Source organism: Suillus plorans (genome assembly GCF_016647745.1).
Source record: "Suillus plorans strain S12 chromosome Unknown HD556scaffold_12, whole genome shotgun sequence".
Lineage (NCBI taxonomy): Eukaryota > Fungi > Basidiomycota > Agaricomycetes > Boletales > Suillaceae > Suillus > Suillus plorans.
The window spans coordinates 729,832-753,287 of NW_024537396.1; the positions used below are offsets into that span (position 1 = coordinate 729,832).

Below are 23,456 nucleotides of genomic sequence, written 5' to 3' on the forward strand. Positions count from 1 at the left end.
AGCGGCGTTCACGTGCACATAGCTTTGCTTCCTATTAAAGAAGTGCCAGCTTATAGCCGGTTTTATTTCAAAATTAATCCCTTAGGAACTGGTCTAGTAGAGAAAGCCGACTACCGAGCTGGAGGCATTGACAATTTGAATCCGCTATGTAGACATTGCCAGGTATCCGAGGAAAGGCAGATCTATTAATGCGGTATCACATAGTCTCGCCAGCAGTACAGGAGGTTCGAAACGATGCTGTATCACGTTACAGAAGCGTGATTCAGAGTGTACACAAGCTTGCAAGTCTCGAGCTCTCCAGATCGATCGGAAATGCGGCGACAATGCCCACCCCATGCACCGAAGGCGTTGCTTTGCTCAAAGTGTCAATTTGCCAGCCCCAGTATGGTAAGCCACCAAATTGCTAACAGTAATAGCCCTGAACCTTTCCAGAAAAGATAAGGTTCAGGAAGTGCACGCAGCGTAACTTTAGTGGCTTATGTCATTGTTTGGCTGGCGACTTGAGCTGCCAACTCAAGGAACTCCTTACCACATGATGAACGTTCGAACTGTCACTATCGAAATGGTTAGCTCGAGCGCCGCACTATTTCAGTGGACGGCGCGCACAAAGATTGCAACGAAATCTTTCACAGGATATGATATGCTAGCATGCTTCGAGTTCCCCGTCTATTCAAACAGGTAGGCCGAGGCTTCTAGCGCTATCCTGAGGACAATAGCCTCGATATCCTCCCTACGTCTTCCTAGCGGTACTTGGACAAATATGTTGATCAAAACGTGCGCGCAATGACAGCTATCTTCTGATAGACAAAGTTTAAAAATGTACTAGATGTTATTGGAGCGACACTGCAAACAGAGGCGCATATAAGAGAAGGTATTGCAACAGTCAGGTATTAAACTCAAAATACCTTCATGCTTTCACTTATTGCAACATCCTGTGCTGTAAGTAGACGAGCCTGAGGAGGACCGCTTGCCAGAGGTCTTTGAACAACAGAGCCACGTGTGACTCGGGAGTTATGAGAGCCGATGCACTCGATTGATTGTTCGATAGCTGTTACTTGTGTGCTTCCCAGACTCTGGTATATATATATCGATTGTTTCCATGCATGATGATGGGGGTCGGCAGTCGTTGTACCCAAGTGATCATGACGTCCCGGGCGATCATGATGGCGTGTGCTCATCAATTGGTTACGACTCAGCGGGTGCCGAGGGCTATGTAAATGTTCAAAGTCCTGCTTAGTCATGTCAACGCAGACTCGCGCTCCTATTCTTGCTTTCTTTTTGCTATCATCGTAATGACCAGGACAACAGAGTTAAAGAATGGCGAGCAGAAGGAAAGGAAGAAACCTGGCAGAGTACCCACGTCTTGTGCAGAGTGCAGAAGGTGCGTTTTAATTTCGCTCAATTTAGACGACATGTTTGACGGAACCCATTTGTGATCCTTGCTCGTGTCCCTCGTTCATTCAGACTCAAACTTCGCTGTGATCGCAAGGTTCGTGGTTCTGTTCTGTACAACATACTAGATACCAGACCATTGCTCACTTACTTGCCATGTAGGTTCCATGCGAGACCTGCGTAAAACGTGGCTGCTCCACAATATGTCCTAGTGGTTTGCTTTTTCCGTGATTTATAAGATCTCTCAAGCCTCAAACATCTTCAGGATCATTGACAGCGGGAAAGGGCAATCGGTACGCGGTCCTTTTGTTTCCTATCTCGCTGTTCTGAGATCTGCACAGCCTTGTGCTCGCAAATACAGAGGAGTTACATAGCAAAATCGAAGTCATGTCAGCGCGAATGCGTGAACTCGAGGAAACCCTCCGCCAAATGCATTCTAAAGTGTCCGATCTACCGCACCCGCTACTTTCAGATACCGATACGGTCATTTCAAACGATAGTCCAGAATCCAGCTCAGGCAGTGACTTTCCAGAACAACAGCCCCAAGCTTCGAATAAGGCTGATGCTGATTCTGTCATAGATGCATTTGGTGATGCTTATTGAAGTTTGTGGTTGATGCACGTAGCTAATTTTCGGTTATAGGCACGCTCACCATTGGCACTCGTGGAGAAACCATTTTTATGGGCGGCACCGCCCGTTCAGAAGTAAGTCCTACATTCAGAAGTAATGCATACCCGCTGAACATCCTGGTAGTATCTCATTCAGGTGGGGTTTGTCATGACCGCTTTGTAACATTTATGTGATGTTTTTTTTAGCCACCTCTGAAACAACAACCAAAGCCTGCTTTTTCTGAAACCTTTCCCCGACTTTCGAAACAGATCCTCGATGCTTGGTTGCCTGGTTCTGACTGTGTCCCGAGTGATAATGGCCTCTGGAAACCTGTCTATTCATATCTACCTCCATTGTCAGAGGCGGTCCGCCTTAGTGAGATTTACCTTGAATGGGGTAAAGTCTTGTATGTTCATGTACTCGTGACAAAACGATGCCTAACAACTCCTACTAGGTGGACTCCCCTGACACGATCGGAACTTTTTGATAATATCCTTCAAAGTGTTTATCATGCGAAGTAGGCTTCTTCTGCTTATTCCATGTTACGCTCCTGAGCACATGGACCCAACAGATGTTATGAGGAAATACCTGGTCCTCATGATCTCTCGCTCCTGTTCAGCATATTCGCTCTCGCCACCCTCTTCGATTTTGAAAAGCCATCTTACGCCGTGGAGGCACAGGAGTATCATATTCTATCACACGTGTCGATGCACTTCACTTCCCCCTGCACGGAAACGAGCGTCCATACTCTTATCACACTGGTCTGTTTCTTCTCTGAGCGAGAAATTAGCGTATAGATGCTAAAAATTCACATTAGCTGCACATTGTGCAGTACCTGGAAATGAGTGACCTGCAGATGGATTCAAGCAGATCATACTTGTTCATTGGGTTGGGTGTAAAACTTGGTTATAGGGTTCGTTCCTTCACTCCACATATCACAAGTCTCTTATTCATTTTCCTAGATTGGCGTTCGTACGTCTTTCAGGCTACCCGCTCGATTTATCTGGGACTGATGGCATCTTCAAGATCTTTCCGGCGCTAGGTGGAAGCTTAGCGACGCTGTTGTTCAAAAACGCAGCTCCGTCTTTTGGCAGATGTTCATGTTGGATACCTGGATCGTGCGCCATCCAAATTAGTGCTGTAACTTCTCACTCATCGTATATTTTAGAGTTTCTATGCTGGCCGCCCACCAAACGTCTCTCCCGATTGGATCGACACTCCTTACCCAAATGATGATTTCGCGGTAGTCAACGACAAAGGGGAAAAGGAGATGAGTGGTATGCGTTTCTTGTTATTGTACTTTACTGTCCTCACCCATCTCCTTAGGACATATGTGGTCGTGGAAATTTTCGCGGCTCCTGCACCACGTAATGGTCAATGCATTTGGAGCCAAAACACCCACCTACCGCACGATCCTCGAACTCGATCGGAAAATCCGCGATTTCCCTGTCCCATCTCATCTTCAGCCCCGCTGTGCTACAAGCGAAACTCTGACAAAAGCCGCGATTCTCCAGCAAGTCCAGACGTCTTTTCTCCTCACAAATAAGGAAGCTAGTGGGTATACGCATCTACTCTTATCAGTCCGTGAAACTTATTTGCGGCGTGTTTAGCGTTGTTAAATATCCATCGACGATACTTCACACAAGCTTTGGAGGACCAGCCCGATGACCTCTTGAAGCATAAGTACGGCCCCTCGGTCATGGCGATGTATCGGTCTGCATGGCGAGTGATAGAAAGTCACTCGCATGCAGCTAGTAAGATTCCGCAAGTGATTGAGCGATTAGGTCTGTTCTGGTCACATGCTCTATCCGCCGCCGTGAGTAGCCCTGTTCAACTCATTAATTGAAGTGCATGACAACGCGTGCCATAGATCGTCATGTGCATGATCGTTAATCGTGCGCCTCAATCAAACATAGCGCCTTCTTCATTGCGCGAGCTTGATGTCGTTTATGAAGTATTCCAGAAGTCAGCGCCTACCTCAAAGCCTGCCGCTGTGCTCCTCGTAAGCATCTTCTCTATGTATTCAATGCAGACTCCTCATCCCGCGTCCAGGACTCAATAACAAAAGTCTGGAAAAAAGGCCACGATGCTGTTGATCGCCCTCTTTATGACGATCAGTCCGGCTTATCCCGCGCCGAACTCGATCGCCTTGGTGGTGGCAAAACTCATCTAATATCCCAAACAAGCCCTCGATCTAGCGCCTCACCGCCGTCTGTCCAACCTACACCATCAGAAGCCGAGTCAAGCGGCTCGTGCCAGCCAAGCAGACAATTTACATGGGAAGGACAGGGCGTCGGGTTTGATATACACCCGCGCATCATGCAAGATATGCGCGTCTTTGACAAATTCGAGCAATCACCGTTCACTGCGGGCGGCTCTTTTGACTCGCATGAGTCTTTCTTCCAGGCAATGAGCGATGTGCAGTTTAGTGGGTCGAGTGTGTATGGGGCGGAGATTTATAGTGGACAGCCGCAGGTGCTGAATACGTTTCATCCTGCACATTCATACAGCGCCCCGAATGGGATACAGGAGGTGCCGGTGCTGGATGCGGCGTGGCAGAGCTTTGTGGAGCAACTGGGGTTTTAATGATTGCTACCGTCAGTGTTAGATTTGAACTATGATACTTGCTCATCAATGATACTGCTCACCGTTTTCGAGCCTTTCGCGATGCGCGCACTTTGTAAGAGTTTGAAGGCTTCGGCAAGTGAAAGTCGATTGTACCGAGGTGTGACAGGTCGTGACCAATGTCGGAAATCTCCAGGGGTGCCTTGCAAGTGTTCCTTATTGGGACATTAATTTGATGACTGACAACTACATTGCGTCCGTATTCCCATAGGGTGTGAGTTATTTTAGGGCGCTTGAAAGGATGCACGTGTCGCTTACAAGTATTTTTAGCGCTTCCAAGTTGCTTCCAAGGCTTCGGTGCATAAGATTCAGACTGAGTTCGTCGGAAGTTGCCGATATTAACTGTCATGTTAATACAGTTACGGTGAATGATGCTAACGTCGAGTCGACTTATAAAATTTGTTGCCTCTACTATCTTCTCAGTATTGTCTCCTCCCTTTCTGTGTCTGTATTTTTAACAACACTCCTGTATGGCGCCAAGCAGAAGCGTTGCAAATGGTCCAGCCAGGCGACGCAAGTATACTGTCAATGTACTAAATATACCCTCGGCCTCCAACAACCAAATTCATTGTCAATACTGCGATAAGTTGTTCTCGTCTCGCGGGATACGATCTCATGAGCAAAGTTGTTTGAGAAGACGAGAGAAAAAGAAGGATGATGATGAGTTTGCAGTGCTCGCAGCGCAGGCGGTTGAGGAGCAAATCAAACGGAAAGGTATGTGGTGAATTGTGCTTCTATCGACTTAAAGCAATAGTACTAATATCTCTTACCACACAATCATCAGAGTTACGTCGAAAGAGAAAGCGTCTTCTCAAGGAACAAGCGGCTGCGACACATAATATTGGCTCCCCATCGTCAGACCCTTCAACGTCATTCCAGGATCGCGCAGAGAATGCGCCCGATGAATTTATCGTGGGCCCGTCATTTGAAATGGTACCAGATGTTGATGTGATGAGCATCAGTGGAGACTCACGGCAACGTATGTACTTTGACTGATCACAATGCGCTCCTCATCCATCTTTTTCACGATTCAGGTGCAGGTTCAGATTCCAGCATGGCATCTCACGCTCCCACACCCCTTGCTCTATCCTCACTTTCAGCGGTACCTTCGGTTCACTCTGATCTCGATACATTTAAGACGGAGTATCACCCAAAATCTGGTCGTGCAACCTCCATCGAGACTTTCTCTATGTTCGGACGCAACCAAGATCAGCAGCCGCCTATCGTTGACGAAGAACCTTGGCAGCCATTCAGCTGTCGTGCAGACTTTGAATTTGCCGAACTTGCACACAATGCTGCCCTTAACAAGGACCACACAGATGCGCTATTACAACTCATCTGGAGAATCGTTGATGGTCACGCAAACATTACCTTCAAGTCCCACCGCGATGTTTCTGTAGCCTGGGATAGGGCGGCTGGCCAGATGACACCTGTAAGAGGAGAATGTCGCATTTCCCTTTTGTAGCTACCAATACCTTTACAGTTCGAGAAGCATACTATCACGACCCGGCATAAACGGGAAGACCTCGCGTTTCATGTATATACACGCCCATTGTGGGACTGGGCTTTGGACTTATTACAGGACCCATTGCTGGCGCCGCACTTCGTTTGGGATGCGCAGCGGGTATATAAACACGATGGGACACGTTACGAGCGCTTTTACCATGAACCTTGGACTGCGGATCGCTGGTGGAATGTCCAAGTATGACTTATTTTTTGTACTATCATTCATTAAACAATATCCTTTCTTGCATGTATTACAGTCATCTTTACCTGAAAACGCCGTCCCTTTCGCATTTATTCTGTATGCAGACAAGACGCACCTCTCTTCCGCTGGTACAGTCAAAGCTTATCCGGTCTTCGCTCGTTGTGGAAACTTGCCCGTTGACATTAGAAACACTGACGGGCTTGGTGGTGGGCGGATGGTCGGTTGGTTACCAATAGTACATCTTTAAATTTAGGAACTGAAACCAGTCTCGTTACTCCTGAGTTTCTTTCGCACAGGTTCCCGACGATTCTGAAGAGGACGGCAAGCTGTCGTACGTGAACCTCAAACGTGTTGTATGGCATGAAGGGTTTTTTAAGCTGCTCGAAACCATTATACTCTACGCCAAGACAGGGTATGCGCATCTCTGTTATGATGGTATCGTTAGGTGGTTGTATGCGTTCATTTTGCTCTTATCTGCTGACTATGAGGAACAGTATGTTGTATACTAATTTCTGTAGACAAATTTCTGATCAGTCAACGATAGATGTGTCATGGCACTGATACGGGGGACGAATTGTCATTGCCCATGTCCTATTTGCCTTGTCCCATCCGATAAGCTGTACGACAATGCTTCAACTTATCCAATCCGAACGCCCAAAGACGCACAAGCTTGCGTAGAACTATGGAATAGGGACAAAACGGCTGGAGAAGAGGCATTGAAAAAACGGGGCCTTCGGCCAGTTATGGCCGGTACTCATTATTATATTCTTGATTGAATCTGACTTTCTTTATTGTAGAATGTCTTTTGGTGGCTCCCAAATTCCAACCCACACGAAACGATCTCGCAGGACCACCTTCACGTGTATCATATAGGGGAATGGGGGAAACATTTATTTGGTGAGCTTAAACGACATGCAGCGGCTCTGGGACGTGGTGCTGAGAAAAAGATTGATGACCAGTGAGTTGATTTATCGTACCAATCTGCTCACCATCTGAATCTGACTATTCAATTGCCTATAGATTTGCTACCTTCACACGATGGCGCAATTTGAATCATTTCGATCGAGTTACTAACATTACCTACAGCGACGGTAATAAACTTAGGGACATTTCTAAGGTACGACACGTTGATTTGACATTGACAGACCACTTAAATTTGATTTCGATAGCAAATTTTATATACCACCCAGAATGTACTGACGCGCACGGATGATGAAGCTGGCTATGCACTTTTACGGTGCATAGCGAGTTATCTCCATATCGACATGTATGTATCTCTCGATGTGCACACAGAGAGCACAATCAAAGCAGGAAAAGCCGAGGTTTTGGAATTTCAGACGCATTTAGAAGTATGTTGTGTTGATTCCGTGTCTCCGGTCAATGTAGTGTACTGACAATAGCATTATATCATAGGAATACATCACAATTGTTGATGAGACTGATCCAGATACGATTAAGAACTGGAATTTCCCCAAAATGCACGCCTCAAAGCACATATTTGACGACATCATAGCGAAAGGTGCCGCTCGCAACTTCAGTACTCGACCAAATGAAAAGCAGCATGGACCAATCAAGCGTTGGTATCTACGGCAGACTAATCGTAAGGACATTGCTAATCAGGTATGACATCGCCTACTCTGAAAGTTTACTTCCCATCAATAACTTAAACTTCGTGTATACCATAGATTATCGAACTCGATCATAAGAGCTTTGTTGCCGAATTTGTTCGCAGCCGTATCGACTATCTTGACGAGGAACGACACAAACTTACACTCTCACGGGAAGAACTCGAGGAAAACGACAACGACAATGAGCCATTTGAAGCTCACCTGCATATCGGTTCGCCCTTGAGGAATCTTACCAGCCTAGCACAGGTAGAGGAAGAACACAGGTCAAATCGCGCCTTCGACCAGTTCAGGAAGAAGCTCACAACATTTTTGAATCACTTCCTACCCTCCCACCACATACCATTACCAGACGGAATAATGTGGTTGAAACTTTCAGCGCAAGACCTGGTGAATTTCCTTCATTCTGAAGTTTTAGTTGAATCTCTGATGCTGCGTTTTTTTCAAAAGATACATGAACATCGCTATCTCAAAGTCCAATATGAGTCGACTGCTACCTGGAAGTTAACCACCGACTATCTGCGATGCAGTCCAAGTTTTCATGGCCATGAGCGTCGTGACTGCGCTCTAATCCACACACAGGACAAGGATGGCTGCGATAAAAATATCTTTGTTAAATTATTATTCATGTTCAAGCACATTGTCGGCAACCGCACCTTAGATCTCGCTTTGGTTCTTCCCATGGACGCTTCACCACGTCGGCGCCTCCTAGATCGAGACCTGCGACTCACTCGTCTGCGTGCACGGCCCGCAGCTTCATCTGAATTCATCACCCTTCATTCAATTATTCGTGGTGCTTTGCTTGTCCCAGATTTTGACAACAATGGGGATTATTTTCTTGTTGACTACATCGATACTGACATGTTTCTTCGCGTCCAAAGGAAACTTATATAACTTATCATTCCCTCCTCCAGCAGGAATCCTTGGGCCATCATCTCTTCGGTCTGCCTTCATGCTCGCTTCCAAGGTCATCTGTGACGACACAGTCACCGTCTTTTCATATCTGCTTTCATGCTTGCATCCAAGGTCATCTGTGACGACACAGTCACCATCTTTTCGTATCCGCTTTCATGCTCGCATCCAAGATTATCTGTGACGATACAGTCACCATCTTTTCATATCCGCTTTCATGCTCACATCCAAGGTTATCTGTGACGACACTTACTCCAACAAATCAGCATTGGACACAGTCTGCTTGCTTGCCCAGAGCATCCTTCATCCCCAAGTAAGCACCCTCATTTCATTGCATATGCTAATGGTTGTGCATCCGGCTCATCACCCATCTCTTTGCTTGTCCAGAGTACTACCCCATTGGCAAGGAAGCTCCCCCATTCCATCGCCTATGCCAACATTGTGCACCTGGTATTACCTCCACCCCCATCCAACTCCCACTGATGAGCAAAGCTCCCTCATTTCGTCGCATTGCCCTTCCCCGCACAAAACTCCAGTCCTCCATCAATTTCGCTGCTCCCACCACTTGGGCATCTTTGGGTCACCATCTCTTCGTATCCACTTTCATGCTCGCATCCAAGGTCATCTGTGATGATACAGTCACCCTCTTTTCGTATCCGCTTTCATGCTCGCATCCAAGGTTATCTGTGATGACACTTACTCCAACAAATCCTGGAGCAGCTACTTGCTTATCTACGCTCTTCACCGCATCAAATTCCACGGCATCTGTCACCTTCACTACTCTCAATCTCGCCTATTGAACCTGCCTTTTATATCAATACCACGTACTCCAGACACCCGCCACCCTCATTCTCCTCTTTCGTCACTGCGCAAGGTCTTGGAAGCATGAGGTCAGTTTGTTCATTAATCATCGCTTCCAAGTGGATATGCGATGGTTATATTATGTTTCTGATAAGGGTACGTGTTTTGCTACCATCTTATTACATCAACAGGGTCTGACACTACCCGAACAGCGCTGATTTAAAGTGTGTTCGACTAATTCAGATGTTTCCAGCTTGCTCTTCGTTACATTCTCTAAACTGCCATGCCTCAGCGCACCCAAGGCGAAGACTTTACTCAAGATATTCAGAATATAGATAGCAGCTCCACTGCTGACTCGACAGATTCAGACAGTGACCAGTCCAACGACGATTCCAATTTATTGCGTGTTCGTACTGCAATTGCAGCACCTCCTCTCAATGCATCAGCCGAAGATCTTCGCAAGGCAAGTCTTTATGTTGTGAATGAACGACAGCAGCTGATCAATCGTCTCTATTAGGCACTCGAACTTGCACAAAGGCTACTTCTAGATATGCGAGGAAAGTACCGGGAGGCTCTGAAGAAGAACGCTCTCCTTGAGGCTACACTTTCAAAAGGTTGGAAGACAAAGCTCACCAACAAGGACCTCGCACTCGCCGCCAAGGAAGATACCATCAAGAACTACGGACGCAAGTTTTCTGTCACACACTGCCTCTGGGTTGATACCATCATTTTCCCCTTGCGTGCGCCACCTCCTAGGATTGATCTCACAAGCAAAGAGCGGTGGCTCTCTCCGATGTCAATACAGGATGGCATCAAAGCCGAAATCTTTCTTTTTATTCTGCCAGCAGACCACAACATGATGGCCCATAAGAACTTCGGTTCCCATGTAAGTAGTACATCAGTGTACGAATCGTGAATCATTCCTGCTGATCGTCTTTTAAGTTTGTCAAAGGCCTCAATAGCGTTCGTGCCGAAATGGTTTCTGATGTCAAGTCATGCGCAGCCGCCATTTTCAATCTCGACGCAAAGTTCTTCATACGAGGGTATGCACGGGATTTGGAGCCTGCATGTCGCACCTTGCTCCTTAACCCTCAAGGTGCATACACGAAATTTGCACCAGTTCTCTTCCCTCATCCAGATCGTGTCTCCCGAGACGACTTTTTCAAAACATCAAAGCTCGTTTATGTACGTTCTTCTCCTTTCTGACACACACATCCTGAATAGTCTGAGTAGATCTTGAAAGCGTCTCTTTTTGGCCGATCCTCGCTAGCTGCCAATGCGCCTCCAACGCCTAAAACCAAAGCTAAGATATGGGAGTTACGTGCCGTAACTCCAGGCCTCATCGCAGCAGCAGCAATTGTTGTACGTCTGTTAAATCTACCTTGCAGAACACGTACTAAACTAGGCTGCAGGCTATCTTTATTCTTTCTGGCGACAAAGAGCTAGTCGAGATAGGTGACAAGTCTCAAATCTCGTACAAAGAGTACCATAACTACTACCGTCAAACTCTGATGACCGGCGGCGCCTGGGCCGACAGCATTTACACCTTCTTCAACAATTCCCTCTTTGCTACTTCTTCCTCTGTAGCTGCTCTGGGCTCAGACTTTGTAGGTGTGAGCAGCGGTCCACACAATACCTGGGAAGAGGATTTCGAGCGTGTGATGGAAACGGGGGGTGATTTGCCAGAAGTTGATGCTCCCCGAGCCATATCACCACTCACTGACGAAGAAGATACCCCACCGTCAGCTGTCCGTCGTGTCGCCAACTTGAATGCACCTAATATTCTTGCACCTGAATCTATATCTGCGGCTATGCAAGGTCTTGCTGTAGCAGATTCACAGGACCGCGAGCTATTGCCACCTACGCCTGCACTCAACAATTCGGGCTCGCGGACACCTGGAATGCTTACCAACGATTCAGAGTCTGGTCCAGGTGCTCTCGTTCAGAAGCCCAAGCCCAAGCCCAAGCCAAGGCGCAAGACCAAGGGTGGAGCCAGGGCCGAGGATTTAATGTTAGGTGCTGCTGACGAGGATCTGGCATTGGTGCGAAGGTCTGGCCGCGCAAAGAAATAATAGTATTAGTCTAAGACTGACAATGGTCCTTTGATTTGTCGATGATTTGTTGATACTTACTATGATTGTGACTTGCTTACATGTGTCTCGTGATTCACTCAGACAGTTTGACTGGAAGAAAAACGATAATTATTATATTACGCTCTGTGAAGTCCAATAAGTGACTGCTGGATGGTGAGTACTGACAATGTCAGACGTTGACAACAACGACAAACATATTATATAATAAGTTATTATGAATCAGCTGTTGTGACACTTAGACTTGAACTTGTTCAACCACTGTCACTGTAGTTTGATATTACATCGACGACAACGTCCAAATCAACATTTGTTTTCATTTCGATTCATCCATATTATTGACAGACTCTGACATGATTCATTGACAGATTTTAAAGATATTATTACTGAAAGCCTGGACCAATTTTGGTCCAGGCATTCTCAATTAGTTGCAAGCGTCTCACCCTTAGACTGTCTTGTCATCTGCCTCCCAATGGACCACTCCCAACGTCTCCTCAAATATTGATGTTGTACCATCATCTACCTCCACTCCCTGGACCGTCTCCTGAGGCTCTCTGCACTCCCGTCATCTACCTCCGCTCCCGTTGTCTACCTCCACTCCCGTTGTCTACCTCCACTCCCGTCTCCTGGAGCTCTCTGCACCCCGTTGTCTACCTCCACTCCCGTCTCCTGGAGCTCTCTGCACCCCGTTGTCTACCTCCGCTCCCGTCTCCTGGAGCTCTCTGCACCCCGTCATCTACCTCCGCTCTCGTCTCCTGAGGCCCTCTGCACCCCGTTGTCTACCTCCACTCCCGTCTCCTGGAGCTTGGTACCGTCGTCTGCCTCCCCATTGTGTATTTATTCGTCCAAGGTTAGTAAGACTGATCTTCTATCTGTATCATCTTCAACTGAACCCTCCCCGTTGGGATTATCATTTCCAGAAAATTATGATTGTGACGGAGACCGCAATTCAAAATGCGAGAGATTGGGGGAAATGAGAATGATTGGAATGCGATTGGGGGCATTTTCATATATTATCATTAGTAGTGTTATTATATTAAATAATCAAAATGATCCAAATTTGCTCGAAAGACTTAGATGATTTTAAGGCCTTGGAAGGACCTTGTCGCTTGCAATGATGTCCCAATTAGGGTACATAAATATTGCTCAAAATTTTGCCCTTGCATTGGAATGGTCCTGGGACCCACTTGCAAGAACCCCTATATCGCTTTCAAGCGGCTTCCAAAATTTTCGGGTTGTCTTCCAAGCGAGTCGTAATGCCACCGGCAAATTGAGGCCTTCCAATCCATTTTAAGGCATGCCAACCAAAATTAGAAATTTCCGACAAAATTAGAGGGAGACCCGTGGAATGATCATACAGAATTGGCGCCATCATGATGTCACGTTGATCCCAAAGCTGTGCGGTGCGTAAAGTCCTATTGTCGGCACCTCTTGTTCTCCTAAAACTACCACAGTCCCATTAATAATCAACAAGCTCGTCCCCATGGAGTCAGGACAATCAGGGTCACAGGATCATCCCGTAGCATGCATACCGTTCACACCAGCCCAACGTCAAGACCTTGATCAAATCATAGGCAACGCAGTTTCTCCCACTATCCTGCAGATCATTCAAGACTCAGACCAGACCTCGAGTGGGCTTGTAGCACAGGATTATGCTGCAATCCTTGATTGCATTATACGTGAGATCGAACATGCACTCAGACGCAACCACATGGAAAATGTGCTCAACAACGATATCTCCACACCGTTTGAGACAGTGCAACAACATCCTGAACTATGCAAGATAATCCACAATGCCTGTCAGACTGGCTGTTTTTCCACCATATGTGACACAGGTAAGTGTTTGAGCCAACTAGTATATAGACGTGTTTCAGCTGACGGTTACTGGCAACACAGAGATATTGCACCTTCCCAATACTAGCTCACCCATATTGGCCGACTTGGGGTTTACTAGAGGTAAGTTCTATTCTGTGGTATCTACAGTTTTATCTCATGTTATTCTAGAATAGGGGTAGGTGTTGCTGACAAATGTGGAGCGCTTTCTTTTTCTCTTACATAATTTTCCGCATCTTATTTATTGTTTATCCTTACCACATCTTCAAATCGTACATCATGATAGTTCCGATAGTGGCAATGATAGCTATCAACATCAAACACTATTGCTGTGGCGCATTTCTTTTATGCCTTATCTAAGTTGAGTTGTGTTCACTTTGATGCAAAGTTTGCTACCCCAACTCGAATATCAAGCTAAGCTTAAGCACGACGCACTCAAATCTCAGAGTCTCCATCCTGTAAGCAATCGTTTCATTGGGTTTCAGCGCTAGCACTCAGCACGTGTGGAAACATTTCAAGTCAAAGCTGTACAGCGAACATGTATAGGTCACAGCTTCACTGATTCCACGAACGATGAGTAAGGACTAGAAGTGCTGCATATAAATATCCGCCTGATGGATTACCGGTATCATTCAGGATCATCATGATCAGTTTTAGGTTCTGTTAGAACTATGAGATACATGAGACTGGACACAGGACTGCGAATGTGCCAGCATACATCCCCAGAGCATCCTCATCTCCGCCATGGCTATTGGAAAAGGCATGCCACTCGATAGTGCTGCATTAATGTCAACAGTACTCGAAGGCATTTTATACGGTCAGTCATATAATGAATGTGTTCGTCCATCCCATACTCATGTTCTTCAGGCTTTTCTGTCCTCATGTTTATTGGCACCATCTGGGCGCTGACCCATGAACGCCACATGCGGAGCGTCAATCGTCTGATCACAGTTGTGGCCGTCTTGCTGTTCGTCCTAAGCACTGCGGTTAGCTTCTCGCCTTACTATCTGATGTCATACGCTGAAGTCCTCCAAGCACATGGTCGTAGACATTATTCAGACTGAAGAAGGACTAGTGCAGCACCGCAACATATCCCAAAGCGGGCCCGGGTCGGAGGCGTTCTTCACAGAAATCTCCTGAGAAACTATTGTGATCCACAATGCAATATATGTTTTGCAAACTCTCCTCGGTGACAGTGTCCTGCATGATACGGGAATCATGCATGGACATAACTACTACTAGGAATAACCCTCAAAAGATTATGTCTGTTAGCACAGTCCTCAGACTAGTCACCCCATACCTTGGTATCAAACCTCGGTCCTATATTTCAAGTTTTATATGGAGGAAGAAGAAAAAGTCATATGTGAAGTAAAATGAAGGTCAAGGTATTGCCTTACCTTTGGCTTATTCACTTTGGCCAGAGAAAACCATTGAGAAAAGCTCAAAGCCTAACAAAAACCTATCTAAAAAGCCCGTGTCTTGCATATTGTATTTGTATCATTGTTTCTATCTTGTTTTCTCTAGCATTGTTCTTTTATTTTCTTTTATTTAGGATGCTATGACCTACCAGATACTCCAGAAAATATTATTTCTGAGTATGATGTCATAATGATGTCATATAGCTCCACAGAAAGTTCTAGACTATTCTGTTGGAAATTATGATGTAATGTATGAAGTCATAATGATGTCATAGGCTCTAGAATATTCTAGCTCCACTATGATGTCATCTCTGATGTCATTGCTCCATCTTTTATTTGTATTTTATACTTTTATTGGGTTTCACCCAATATTCTGATTGGTTCTCTCTTTATTTTATTGTTTGCGAACCTACATTACTTTCCCACACAAAATGTATATAAGGAGAGCCCATTCTCCCCCCAAAAAATAGAGATCCCTCTTCTAGGAAATTTTCTTCTCAGAGAAACCCCCTCAGTTGAACAAGACATCTCACTTGTTAAGATCTCCCACTTGTAGCAGAACAAGTGCAGGGAAACGTATCCCTTGAGAATACAAGTTTCTTACGATAAGAAGCTTACGTTACTGTTTATTTGACCAACCAGTCTTTGGTCCACGTGATTTTAGAGACCGTTGTCTCTCCTGTTTTACTGTTTAATTGACCAACTCGTGCCTTGGTCAACGTGATTATTCTTGAGACCATTGTCTCACCAGTGCTATTTGTGCCTATTTGACCAACCCGTCTTTGGTCAACGTGATATTACAGAGACCCCTTTGTCTCTATTCCTATTCGTGCCTATTTGATCAACTTGTGCCTTGGTCAAATCTACCCAGTTCATTTCAGTGCCTAGAACGTGCAATCTAGGCAAAGCTATTTGTACTTCAGACCACAGTTCTGAATCTAGGTAGCAAATCCTAGACAAAACAATTGGAGGTACACATAAAAGCTCCGGCTAAGTTGATCACCTGATTAGGTTTAGCGAGCCTCCCAAGAACTCACACGTTATCTACCACGAAAGAAGAAAAGTCGTAGACCGTGTTAATCGAGGACTGGCAAGAAGTCTTATCCAAGTGTAATTGTGGTGTCATTACATTCTTACACGCTTTATATAAGACCCTCGGTTATTAAGACAACAGGGTGGTGGTGGGTTCAATCATATATTTGCCATTCTGAAATTGATATAGAAGCGCTTTTTTGGAAAAAGATTTATCGTTGTTACATGATTTGGCGAAGCATCTGGGTCATCATCTTACCCAGCATAATGTGGTGTAGTGTCGCAGGTAAGGTTTCAAATACACATAGCAAGTCGCATGCTCTGATGTTTTGAAGTGACTGGTGTGTGCTCGATCTACGAATTTTGGCATGCATCTATCATATCCGGAAATGTCTTCGGCCTGCTGGTGATTCACAATTGGATCTCGGTGTTCTATGCCTTGACGCTTGCGACTAATTTGCTGAGTTCGGGTGAGCATGCTTCTGCTCGTGCATAGTGTCATATCCTCATACCAATCTGAATCTGTTCAGGATTACTGGCGTACCGCATCTGGAAAATCGAACATAATGTTACTAGCAGTCGCACTACGAAGATCACCACGACGAGTATACTACGCGTGGTTATGGATGCTGCTATTTTATATTCTATAGCGCTCCTCTGCACATTAATCGGTGTGGTCTGCTCGAACAATGGATCGCTCGTTATGATAGACATGGTGATTCCACCGATAACATATATCATCGAAGAGTACTGACCTTTGTTTAATCAGCTTACGTCGATCATCTCTATCACATTCTATATGGTGATCATTCGCATTGCGATGGGTAAAAGTACTCACAGTCACATTTTGACTGTCCATCACAGGTCGGGCAGTGACATTGGAGTGGCTGCTCCAGCCAATGTGCAAGCCTGCTGTGTCCTGGTGGAATGGATGATGATCGACTACGACAACCGCCTGTGAAAGGCTCTCCTGCTGACTAAGCTAACCTGACCCTTGCTGTCTCGCTCTATCGGCCTCCGCTGGACTCTGCTAACCCCTGCTGGCTCTGTAGAGACCTCGCTCACCCCCTGCTAGGGGGTGCCCCACTCCAACATAGATGGAGGAAACTTACAGCATTATGCCCTGCCTTTGCAGGTGCATATATCCCAATTCACCCATAGCAATGGCGCGTCGGTGTATAGAAATGGGAATCTGGACCGACCGTCGACAGCCAAGTCGGGATTTGTGGAAGGGGCATCTTGCAATGTGTAGTCAGATGAACATAATGACTTCATATGAAAATTAGTTGTATTTTTGATAGCACATTGTATATATACCGCGTTGGCAATCACTTGTTTATAGATAGCTATCAACATCAAACACTATCGCTGTGGCGCATTTCTTTTGCCTTATATTCTAAGTTGAGTTGTGTTCACTTCGATGACAAGTTTATTGTGGGCAATTGAGATCTGCCTTGCTAAAGTCTGAGGATGGCCGTCGTGATTCGGTACTTGGTGAAGAGTAGAAGGAACATAATCTCTATCGCGTATCCAGTCGTTGTGCCATCATAAGAGTAGTTCAAATGAGCATGCGGCACGAGATATGCAAATAATCCATGTGTTGCTAGCAGTTTTCGTAAATAGATGGCTACATAGTGGTATCTGATTTGTACAAACAGTAGGCAGAAGACGGAATGCACGAAACTATTTGGCTAAAACCTGCAGCCATCCTTTTGACCCGAAACACTAGCACGGTTTCGAATGCAAAAAAGTCCGGGATCCGTGAAGCTTTGAAGGCTGGTAGGCCATGGTAGATTCATGGCGCAGAATTTGCGAGACATTATGCTGCCTGAAGTTATGTAACTTACCAGTAGAGTGTAATGAAAGAGGTCAGTGGTCACCGAGTAAAAGGAGCTGCTGAGTGATGGCTGTCGTAATTCGGCATTCAAGGAAGGAGTAGAAGGAACATAGCATTCATCAGGTATCCCGAGTCGTCGCCTTTGATGGTAGCACCCGTTGCAGCATTCGGCTGTAATTGGATGCATGAGACCTGCCAGTGAAATAGACGTCGGATGAAGCGAGGAGCTAAAAAGACTCAAAGGCCCACAGCTTTATCATGATGGTGTTGTCGATTGAACTGCTGGCGAGAAGTATGCGGTCAGAAGAGAGTGCTAGACCACGGAGTCACGGACGACGTGAGTGTCCTTCGAAGGGCGCTCTGACGGTTGGGTCGCGCATGACCGTGAAAGGTCATGACCAAGACCTGTGTCAGGATCGACGTGTTTTCTGCTGCATCGTGCTGGGTTGAGCTGTAGGCCATGTCCTTGTCTGTCTACAAGAATAAGCTAATGATATCAGTTCGTCAGTGCAGAACACTTATATCTCAGATGTGGTATTCGTGTGATGACTCACCCTGAGAATACCAGTATAGACGAAGAGCAATACCATCGATGTGTGTGATGGGCGCATCTGACTACCTCCTTATCTTTTGACGCCCATCCTCAAGACTATGCATTGCGTGTACAGCATGTTCCATCCCTTTCTGGCTTGTGATGAAATCCCTGTATTGTGCCTGCCTTGACGATAGATTAGCGCTGGTGTTTCAAACTCTGCGTAAGATTTTCGCCGTTCAAGTGTATACAAGCAAATATCCGAGTCCTCTAAACGAAGATACACTGTGATATGCCTTACATCTTGTAAAGATACACTATGCATATAAGCAGGTTCTAATTAGCAAGGTGTCTGCCATGAACTCGTTACAGTACCGTTCAAAAAGTCAATCTAAAAGCAGAAACACAGCCGGCTGCCTCCATGTTCTCCTGCATTGGTTCTGACCTGCCCTGCTGTGATCGGCTGTTGCGAATCTGGATTGGGCGAAGGAGAAGAAGAAACATGGTCTTCATCAGGTATCCATTCATCGTTTTTGCGGCGTGTAGCACCTGCGGCAGCGTTCCGCTGTAAATTGATATATGAGCACTGAAAACCGAGAAAACAGTCGCACACACCTCTTTACCCTGCGCGAGAGGAACATCAACGATAGCTGTGGATGCACGACCTGTTTGAAGTGACAACCAGGTTGACAGGCGAGATTTGAAGGTTGTGGGAGTAGGAGCAGAGGATTGGGTGGTCGGTGGCCGATACTAGAAAATGTCAGTCGAATATGTAATGATAGTGGTCCCTACTCACATTATCATCATGGGGATTTACAATTGGACGAGGCAAGGGTGCTGTAGCAGGGAACTGCAAGGGGACCGTCGAGTCAGCTGTGAAGAAGATAGATGAAAGAGACATACGTCCAGGGGATTGCGGGGTTCATTGGTGCGAATAGGGCGAGCCATATCCGTACGAGAAGGGAGGAGTTTGCGTAAAAATCCAATGATAATGGGTCGCCGGGGTTCAATTGCAACTGCTAGCGGGCGGGGGACGGAAGGTATGACTGATACTGCTGGTTTACGGCGTACGGGATGACGTGTTGCGTCAGACTGCGATAGACAATGGAATGAATAGATAAGTAAAAGAGCAGGACCACATACGTCAAGCAGTTTAGCGAGGTGGGCGCTTGTCTGCAAGAGATTTTAGCACGCGAATCATGAATGCCAGTGGGTGAATACAAACCTCTTTTGCAAGACCAATACTAGCAAAAATATTGGCTGGAATATCGCATACGTAGATTCTAGCCTCATCAAGTGTCGTGTAAGCCAATTGGTGTGAGTCAGGTGAGAGTATTAGGGTAAAGGGAGCTTGGACATCGAACGAGGCGAGGAGTTGGCGAGACTCAAAGGACCAGAGCTTGATGGTGTTGTCGTCGGAAGCACTGGCGAGAAGAAGACAATCAAATGAAAGTGCTAGGTTCCTGATGAGGTCGGTGTGCCCTTGGAAGGAATCTCCGACAGTCTTGAGCGTCGATGCATCATACTCATAGATTGTCATGTCGTCATCCAAGCTGCTGAATAAGGTTGTGATGAATTTGCCTTTTGTTGTCCAAAATACCAGCGATCGTAAGAAGAGGCTAGTGATAGATCTTTTTCTAGTGACAACCAATTTCTGTGGTTGGACGTCCCACACCTCAAGGTATGATTGCTTGGACTCCCAATCCAATAATGTCGCCGCCAGCTTCTGAGAGTCTTGAGAGAGTCCAAGTGCGTCCACAGATGTACCACTAAATCTGAATGGACCAGCCACGAGTTCGCCCGTGTCCAGGCTCCATATCCGTATCCCATCGTATGACGCACTCGCTAGCAAGTTGTCCACTGAGATATCAATGCAGTTACAGCCATCATGAAATGTTCTCACGATCCCTGTCTCGACCTCACACACTTTGAGCACCCCATCAACTACAGTGACAACCCATCGACCATCCCTTGACACTCCCACTCCATTTACATCATACTGGAAATCTTCCCGAGCTTCCTTGATTTCCTTACCCTCCCGCAGGTCCCATCGCCGAATCGTCTTATCGCATGATCCGCTGATTATTTGCTTGCCGTCGGGGAAATAGGAAATGTATGAAATGAATTTGAGCTCGCGATCATCGAATTCGGGTATCACATATGGTTTATGTCCCTCCAAGGTCATCACCGGTGTCAGAACCGATGCGTTTGTTGTTATAGCGGGTTGTTTCAAGCTGGAAGCCATGGCGGTTGTATCCTATGGATAGTGTTTGGTGAGTTGTCCTCACGTTGCCAAGTCTCGAGAACCACTGTACTTTTCCTGTTTGGGCCAATCGTCAGTTCATCAGCGCGGGATGCTCGTGTAGGGTATTCACGTTACACGAATGTTGTCAAGTACGAGGAACGATACCGTAATTGATGGGCTTGCTATCTTTATCTTTCATGGCTGTGCGTTGTACAGCATGTTCTTTTTTTGACCATCATGATCACCATCAAACTTAAGCTTTATCTCTCCACTGCAGCATTGCGAGCGGGGTAGAAAGCTGATCATTCTGTCACCCTGAAATGAAGACAGATACTTGCTTCGAATCTTCAGTTGAATTCGTGCATTCCTCTTTATGTCTGGGCCAATCGCAACAAGGGTGGACCATGGGTTCATCGTACCCGCCCCAGATTATTCCATTCTCCAATTGCAAGTACTGTAATACACCTTGATTACATTCTGTAAAAAACTACAAATTTTGACACGTCAAACATGTATGTAGTGCACCGTGCTCGAGCTAATAGGAAGGAACCAATCATTCACGATCACCTGCATAAAACCTGCACCAAAGGTAAAATGTCAGATCAAGAACTCACAATGACACGATAACCACTTACCATCACCACCGAACTGAAGATCATCAATCGTCTCATCCTCCGCTTCCTCCATCTCAGAATCATCTGTGTCTTCGTCCACTACGAGATCTCCTCCATCAATCTCGACCTCTTCCTCTTCGTACGTTTCGACCAACGGGGGCGGACCAGCTTCGTCGACGATAATGGGAGAAGGTGGATCAGGAACTACATCTTCCCCTATCTCATCATCATCACTAGACTCAATGGGGTCAAGCCCAGGAAGGTGATCACTCTGCCCCTCCAATCCAACAGCCAACACGGTTTGAACAGGTGCATGAACCTGATTCGTATGCTGAGGTTGAGGTTGGGGCGGCGGCATAACCTGAATAGGCACCGGAAGATGCCCATGATGCGGAGGCGGGATCACCATCATGCGCCGTGCCGGCTGAGCAGGTCTGCTTTGCTCTAAGGACGGGTACCAGTTGAAGAAGAGGCCGGTATCTGTCATTTGCAGACATGATATAGAGGATAGGTATCGGCTGTCGTCGTATTTTGCTATGCGGCAGACGGATAGGCCAGGGCGGCGAGGTGCCTCCGCAGTCAACTTGCTGATTTCAGGGTCTAGAGACACTATAAACAAACCCTTGCGCTGCGATAGGTTTAGCGCTGAGAAGCCCATGTGTGGAAGGGAGACTTACAGTTGCGATTGCGGCCTTTTCATTTGATTCTCCGAGGGCCAGATAGACAGAGGTATCTCGGACGTCGCTTCTGGAGGCGCTGAAATTGAGGAAGGTTGCTATATCGCCAAGAGTGACCTCGCGATGGAAGAGTCGTTCAAAGCCCGGAATCCAAATGAAGATCCCTGATGCGGTGAGGACTGCGATGTCCTTGCCCGAGGTGGACACATGGGCTGCGCACATGATGAGTATATGATATGGATCGACGTATAGACCTTACCCGCAACAAATGTGCTCGGAGATGTGGAAGAGACGTGATATGCCTCATGAAGTCGTTGGGGCTGAAAGAGCGATGAAGGGCACGGGTCATCGTTATTATCTGGAAGCACATCCCAGTTGATGCGCTGCAAATCTTTCATGCACAGGTGATAGACCAAGGCACCACCGCCCCTTGCAAAGATGCGTAGTTGATTAGACCCGCAGAAGAAAGCGTATTGGTCATTGACTTCAACGTAGCAGAGGGTCCCTAGGGTCCCATCTTGATTGGGCGCCTGAATGTTGCTGATCGTTTCAACAAGATGGGAAGTCGGCACGTCCCACAAATAAGCGTAATTTGCGCCGGCCGAAAGCAGCGTTGGGTACGAGAAGCGGAATGCACGGGTCGGCTCTGGCATGTGGAGGAGAGCCCAGGGTCTGAAATGGCCATGATTTGTTGGGGAGGCATGACGCTGAGCAGCTTCGTGCGATGCATCGATCATGGACTCGTCAGGCTTGAAGACCTCTGGGATTTCAGAGTCTTGAAAGTCACGGGCGTAGCGCCATACTTCCTTGCTATCATCGTGACGGTTGAGGATGATGTAGCCATGGTCATATTCGCAGTGAGCGTAATCGGTTACGTGAGTCTGTTTTGTCGGAATGGTTCAGGATGGGGTGGACGGGCATGTCAGACGACTTACTGTTGCCCAAAGTACGCGATCAGTATCGTAATCGGTCACGGAGAGGCCTCCATTGTGGCGGGTAGTCATCACGAATTTCTCCTTCTGGTCAACCTTTATTCGATGCACGAATTTGCCGGTGGAATTCAGCTCCCTCGCGATGGACGGAGCCTTGCCTCGCCAACCCCTCTCGATCTGCAATCGTCTTTGACCTAGCAGAGATGGTCAAAAGGTATCAGCTGCACTTGGAGAAGCACAGACAGAGTTGAAACCAGTCTATCTTCTTTGTATCTGGTTTTTGACCAGAGGAATCAGCCTGAAGATCGGTATGGAGGACGAAGCGATGTAGGATGGCTGCTTTGCGGTGAACTGCCTGGACGTTTTCTGTGATCAGACCGTGCCATGCTCTGGACACGAGCGAGATATTGCGGATAGATTGTAATGGGAGATAGGATGCTATGTAGAGAGCGATCTCTGTAGGCAGTTCGTGCAGCATCGTTGATCAAGTCAAGACTAAGTCTCCAATACTCGCGGAGTTGTAATGTCCTTTTTATACTTTCCCGGATCTGTGAAAGCCTGTCGTGGTGGCGAC

General features: G+C 46.6%; 9 protein-coding genes across 9 annotated transcripts; 7 read left to right on the forward strand and 2 right to left on the reverse strand.

The window, feature by feature from the left end:
• Positions 1 to 1,099: 1,099 nt before the first annotated feature.
• Positions 1,100 to 4,587, forward strand: HD556DRAFT_1430789 (uncharacterized protein; the record flags this gene model as incomplete). The annotated part of the gene is made up of 14 exons (XM_041304938.1): positions 1,100 to 1,213; positions 1,555 to 1,606; positions 1,658 to 1,685; positions 1,734 to 1,981; positions 2,035 to 2,096; positions 2,208 to 2,407; positions 2,456 to 2,518; positions 2,872 to 2,918; positions 3,028 to 3,119; positions 3,170 to 3,278; positions 3,328 to 3,555; positions 3,612 to 3,817; positions 3,872 to 4,003; positions 4,054 to 4,587. The coding sequence occupies 14 exons, from the start codon at positions 1,100 to 1,102 to the stop codon at positions 4,585 to 4,587; spliced, it is 2,115 nt and encodes a 704-aa protein (XP_041163573.1).
• A 1,093-nt stretch (positions 4,588 to 5,680) lies between these two features.
• On the forward strand, positions 5,681 to 8,853 carry HD556DRAFT_1231771 (uncharacterized protein; the record flags this gene model as incomplete). The annotated part of the gene is made up of 11 exons (XM_041297458.1): positions 5,681 to 6,058; positions 6,110 to 6,328; positions 6,390 to 6,569; positions 6,631 to 6,760; positions 6,869 to 7,074; positions 7,132 to 7,292; positions 7,355 to 7,451; positions 7,504 to 7,687; positions 7,782 to 7,954; positions 8,020 to 8,349; positions 8,410 to 8,853. 11 exons carry the CDS (start codon positions 5,681 to 5,683, stop codon positions 8,851 to 8,853), a joined length of 2,502 nt encoding a protein of 833 aa, XP_041163574.1.
• A 365-nt stretch (positions 8,854 to 9,218) lies between these two features.
• Positions 9,219 to 9,589, forward strand: HD556DRAFT_1193681 (uncharacterized protein; the record flags this gene model as incomplete). The annotated part of the gene is made up of 2 exons (XM_041296234.1): positions 9,219 to 9,491; positions 9,551 to 9,589. Coding segments are annotated over 2 exons (312 nt in total), but the record flags the coding sequence as incomplete, so codon positions are not given.
• A 366-nt stretch (positions 9,590 to 9,955) lies between these two features.
• On the forward strand, positions 9,956 to 11,744 carry HD556DRAFT_1305872 (uncharacterized protein; the record flags this gene model as incomplete). Its single annotated transcript, XM_041299840.1, has 5 exons — positions 9,956 to 10,150; positions 10,190 to 10,558; positions 10,615 to 10,857; positions 10,906 to 11,034; positions 11,085 to 11,744. 5 exons carry the CDS (start codon positions 9,956 to 9,958, stop codon positions 11,742 to 11,744), a joined length of 1,596 nt encoding a protein of 531 aa, XP_041163576.1.
• Positions 11,745 to 13,245: 1,501 nt separating this feature from the next.
• HD556DRAFT_1305873 (uncharacterized protein) lies at positions 13,246 to 13,771 on the forward strand (the record flags this gene model as incomplete). The annotated part of the gene is made up of 3 exons (XM_041299841.1): positions 13,246 to 13,597; positions 13,626 to 13,718; positions 13,746 to 13,771. 3 exons carry the CDS (start codon positions 13,246 to 13,248, stop codon positions 13,769 to 13,771), a joined length of 471 nt encoding a protein of 156 aa, XP_041163577.1.
• Positions 13,772 to 14,339: 568 nt separating this feature from the next.
• HD556DRAFT_1440105 (uncharacterized protein) lies at positions 14,340 to 14,735 on the forward strand (the record flags this gene model as incomplete). Its single annotated transcript, XM_041306062.1, has 3 exons — positions 14,340 to 14,412; positions 14,463 to 14,581; positions 14,631 to 14,735. 3 exons carry the CDS (start codon positions 14,340 to 14,342, stop codon positions 14,733 to 14,735), a joined length of 297 nt encoding a protein of 98 aa, XP_041163578.1.
• A 1,535-nt stretch (positions 14,736 to 16,270) lies between these two features.
• HD556DRAFT_1460800 (uncharacterized protein) lies at positions 16,271 to 17,006 on the forward strand (the record flags this gene model as incomplete). The annotated part of the gene is made up of 4 exons (XM_041308230.1): positions 16,271 to 16,331; positions 16,381 to 16,515; positions 16,576 to 16,760; positions 16,815 to 17,006. 4 exons carry the CDS (start codon positions 16,271 to 16,273, stop codon positions 17,004 to 17,006), a joined length of 573 nt encoding a protein of 190 aa, XP_041163579.1.
• A 1,539-nt stretch (positions 17,007 to 18,545) lies between these two features.
• On the reverse strand, positions 18,546 to 20,210 carry HD556DRAFT_169289 (uncharacterized protein). Its single transcript, XM_041309787.1, has 6 exons — positions 19,640 to 20,210; positions 19,318 to 19,587; positions 19,211 to 19,264; positions 19,030 to 19,164; positions 18,790 to 18,963; positions 18,546 to 18,731 (listed from the first exon to the last, which is right to left on the reverse strand). The coding sequence occupies exons 1-5, from the start codon at positions 19,952 to 19,954 to the stop codon at positions 18,793 to 18,795; spliced, it is 945 nt and encodes a 314-aa protein (XP_041163580.1). The 5' UTR covers positions 19,955 to 20,210; the 3' UTR covers positions 18,546 to 18,731; positions 18,790 to 18,792.
• A 1,046-nt stretch (positions 20,211 to 21,256) lies between these two features.
• On the reverse strand, positions 21,257 to 23,360 carry HD556DRAFT_1231796 (uncharacterized protein; the record flags this gene model as incomplete). The annotated part of the gene is made up of 5 exons (XM_041297461.1): positions 21,257 to 21,901; positions 21,951 to 22,162; positions 22,210 to 22,831; positions 22,886 to 23,076; positions 23,126 to 23,360. The coding sequence occupies 5 exons, from the start codon at positions 23,358 to 23,360 to the stop codon at positions 21,257 to 21,259; spliced, it is 1,905 nt and encodes a 634-aa protein (XP_041163581.1).
• Positions 23,361 to 23,456: the final 96 nt, after the last annotated feature.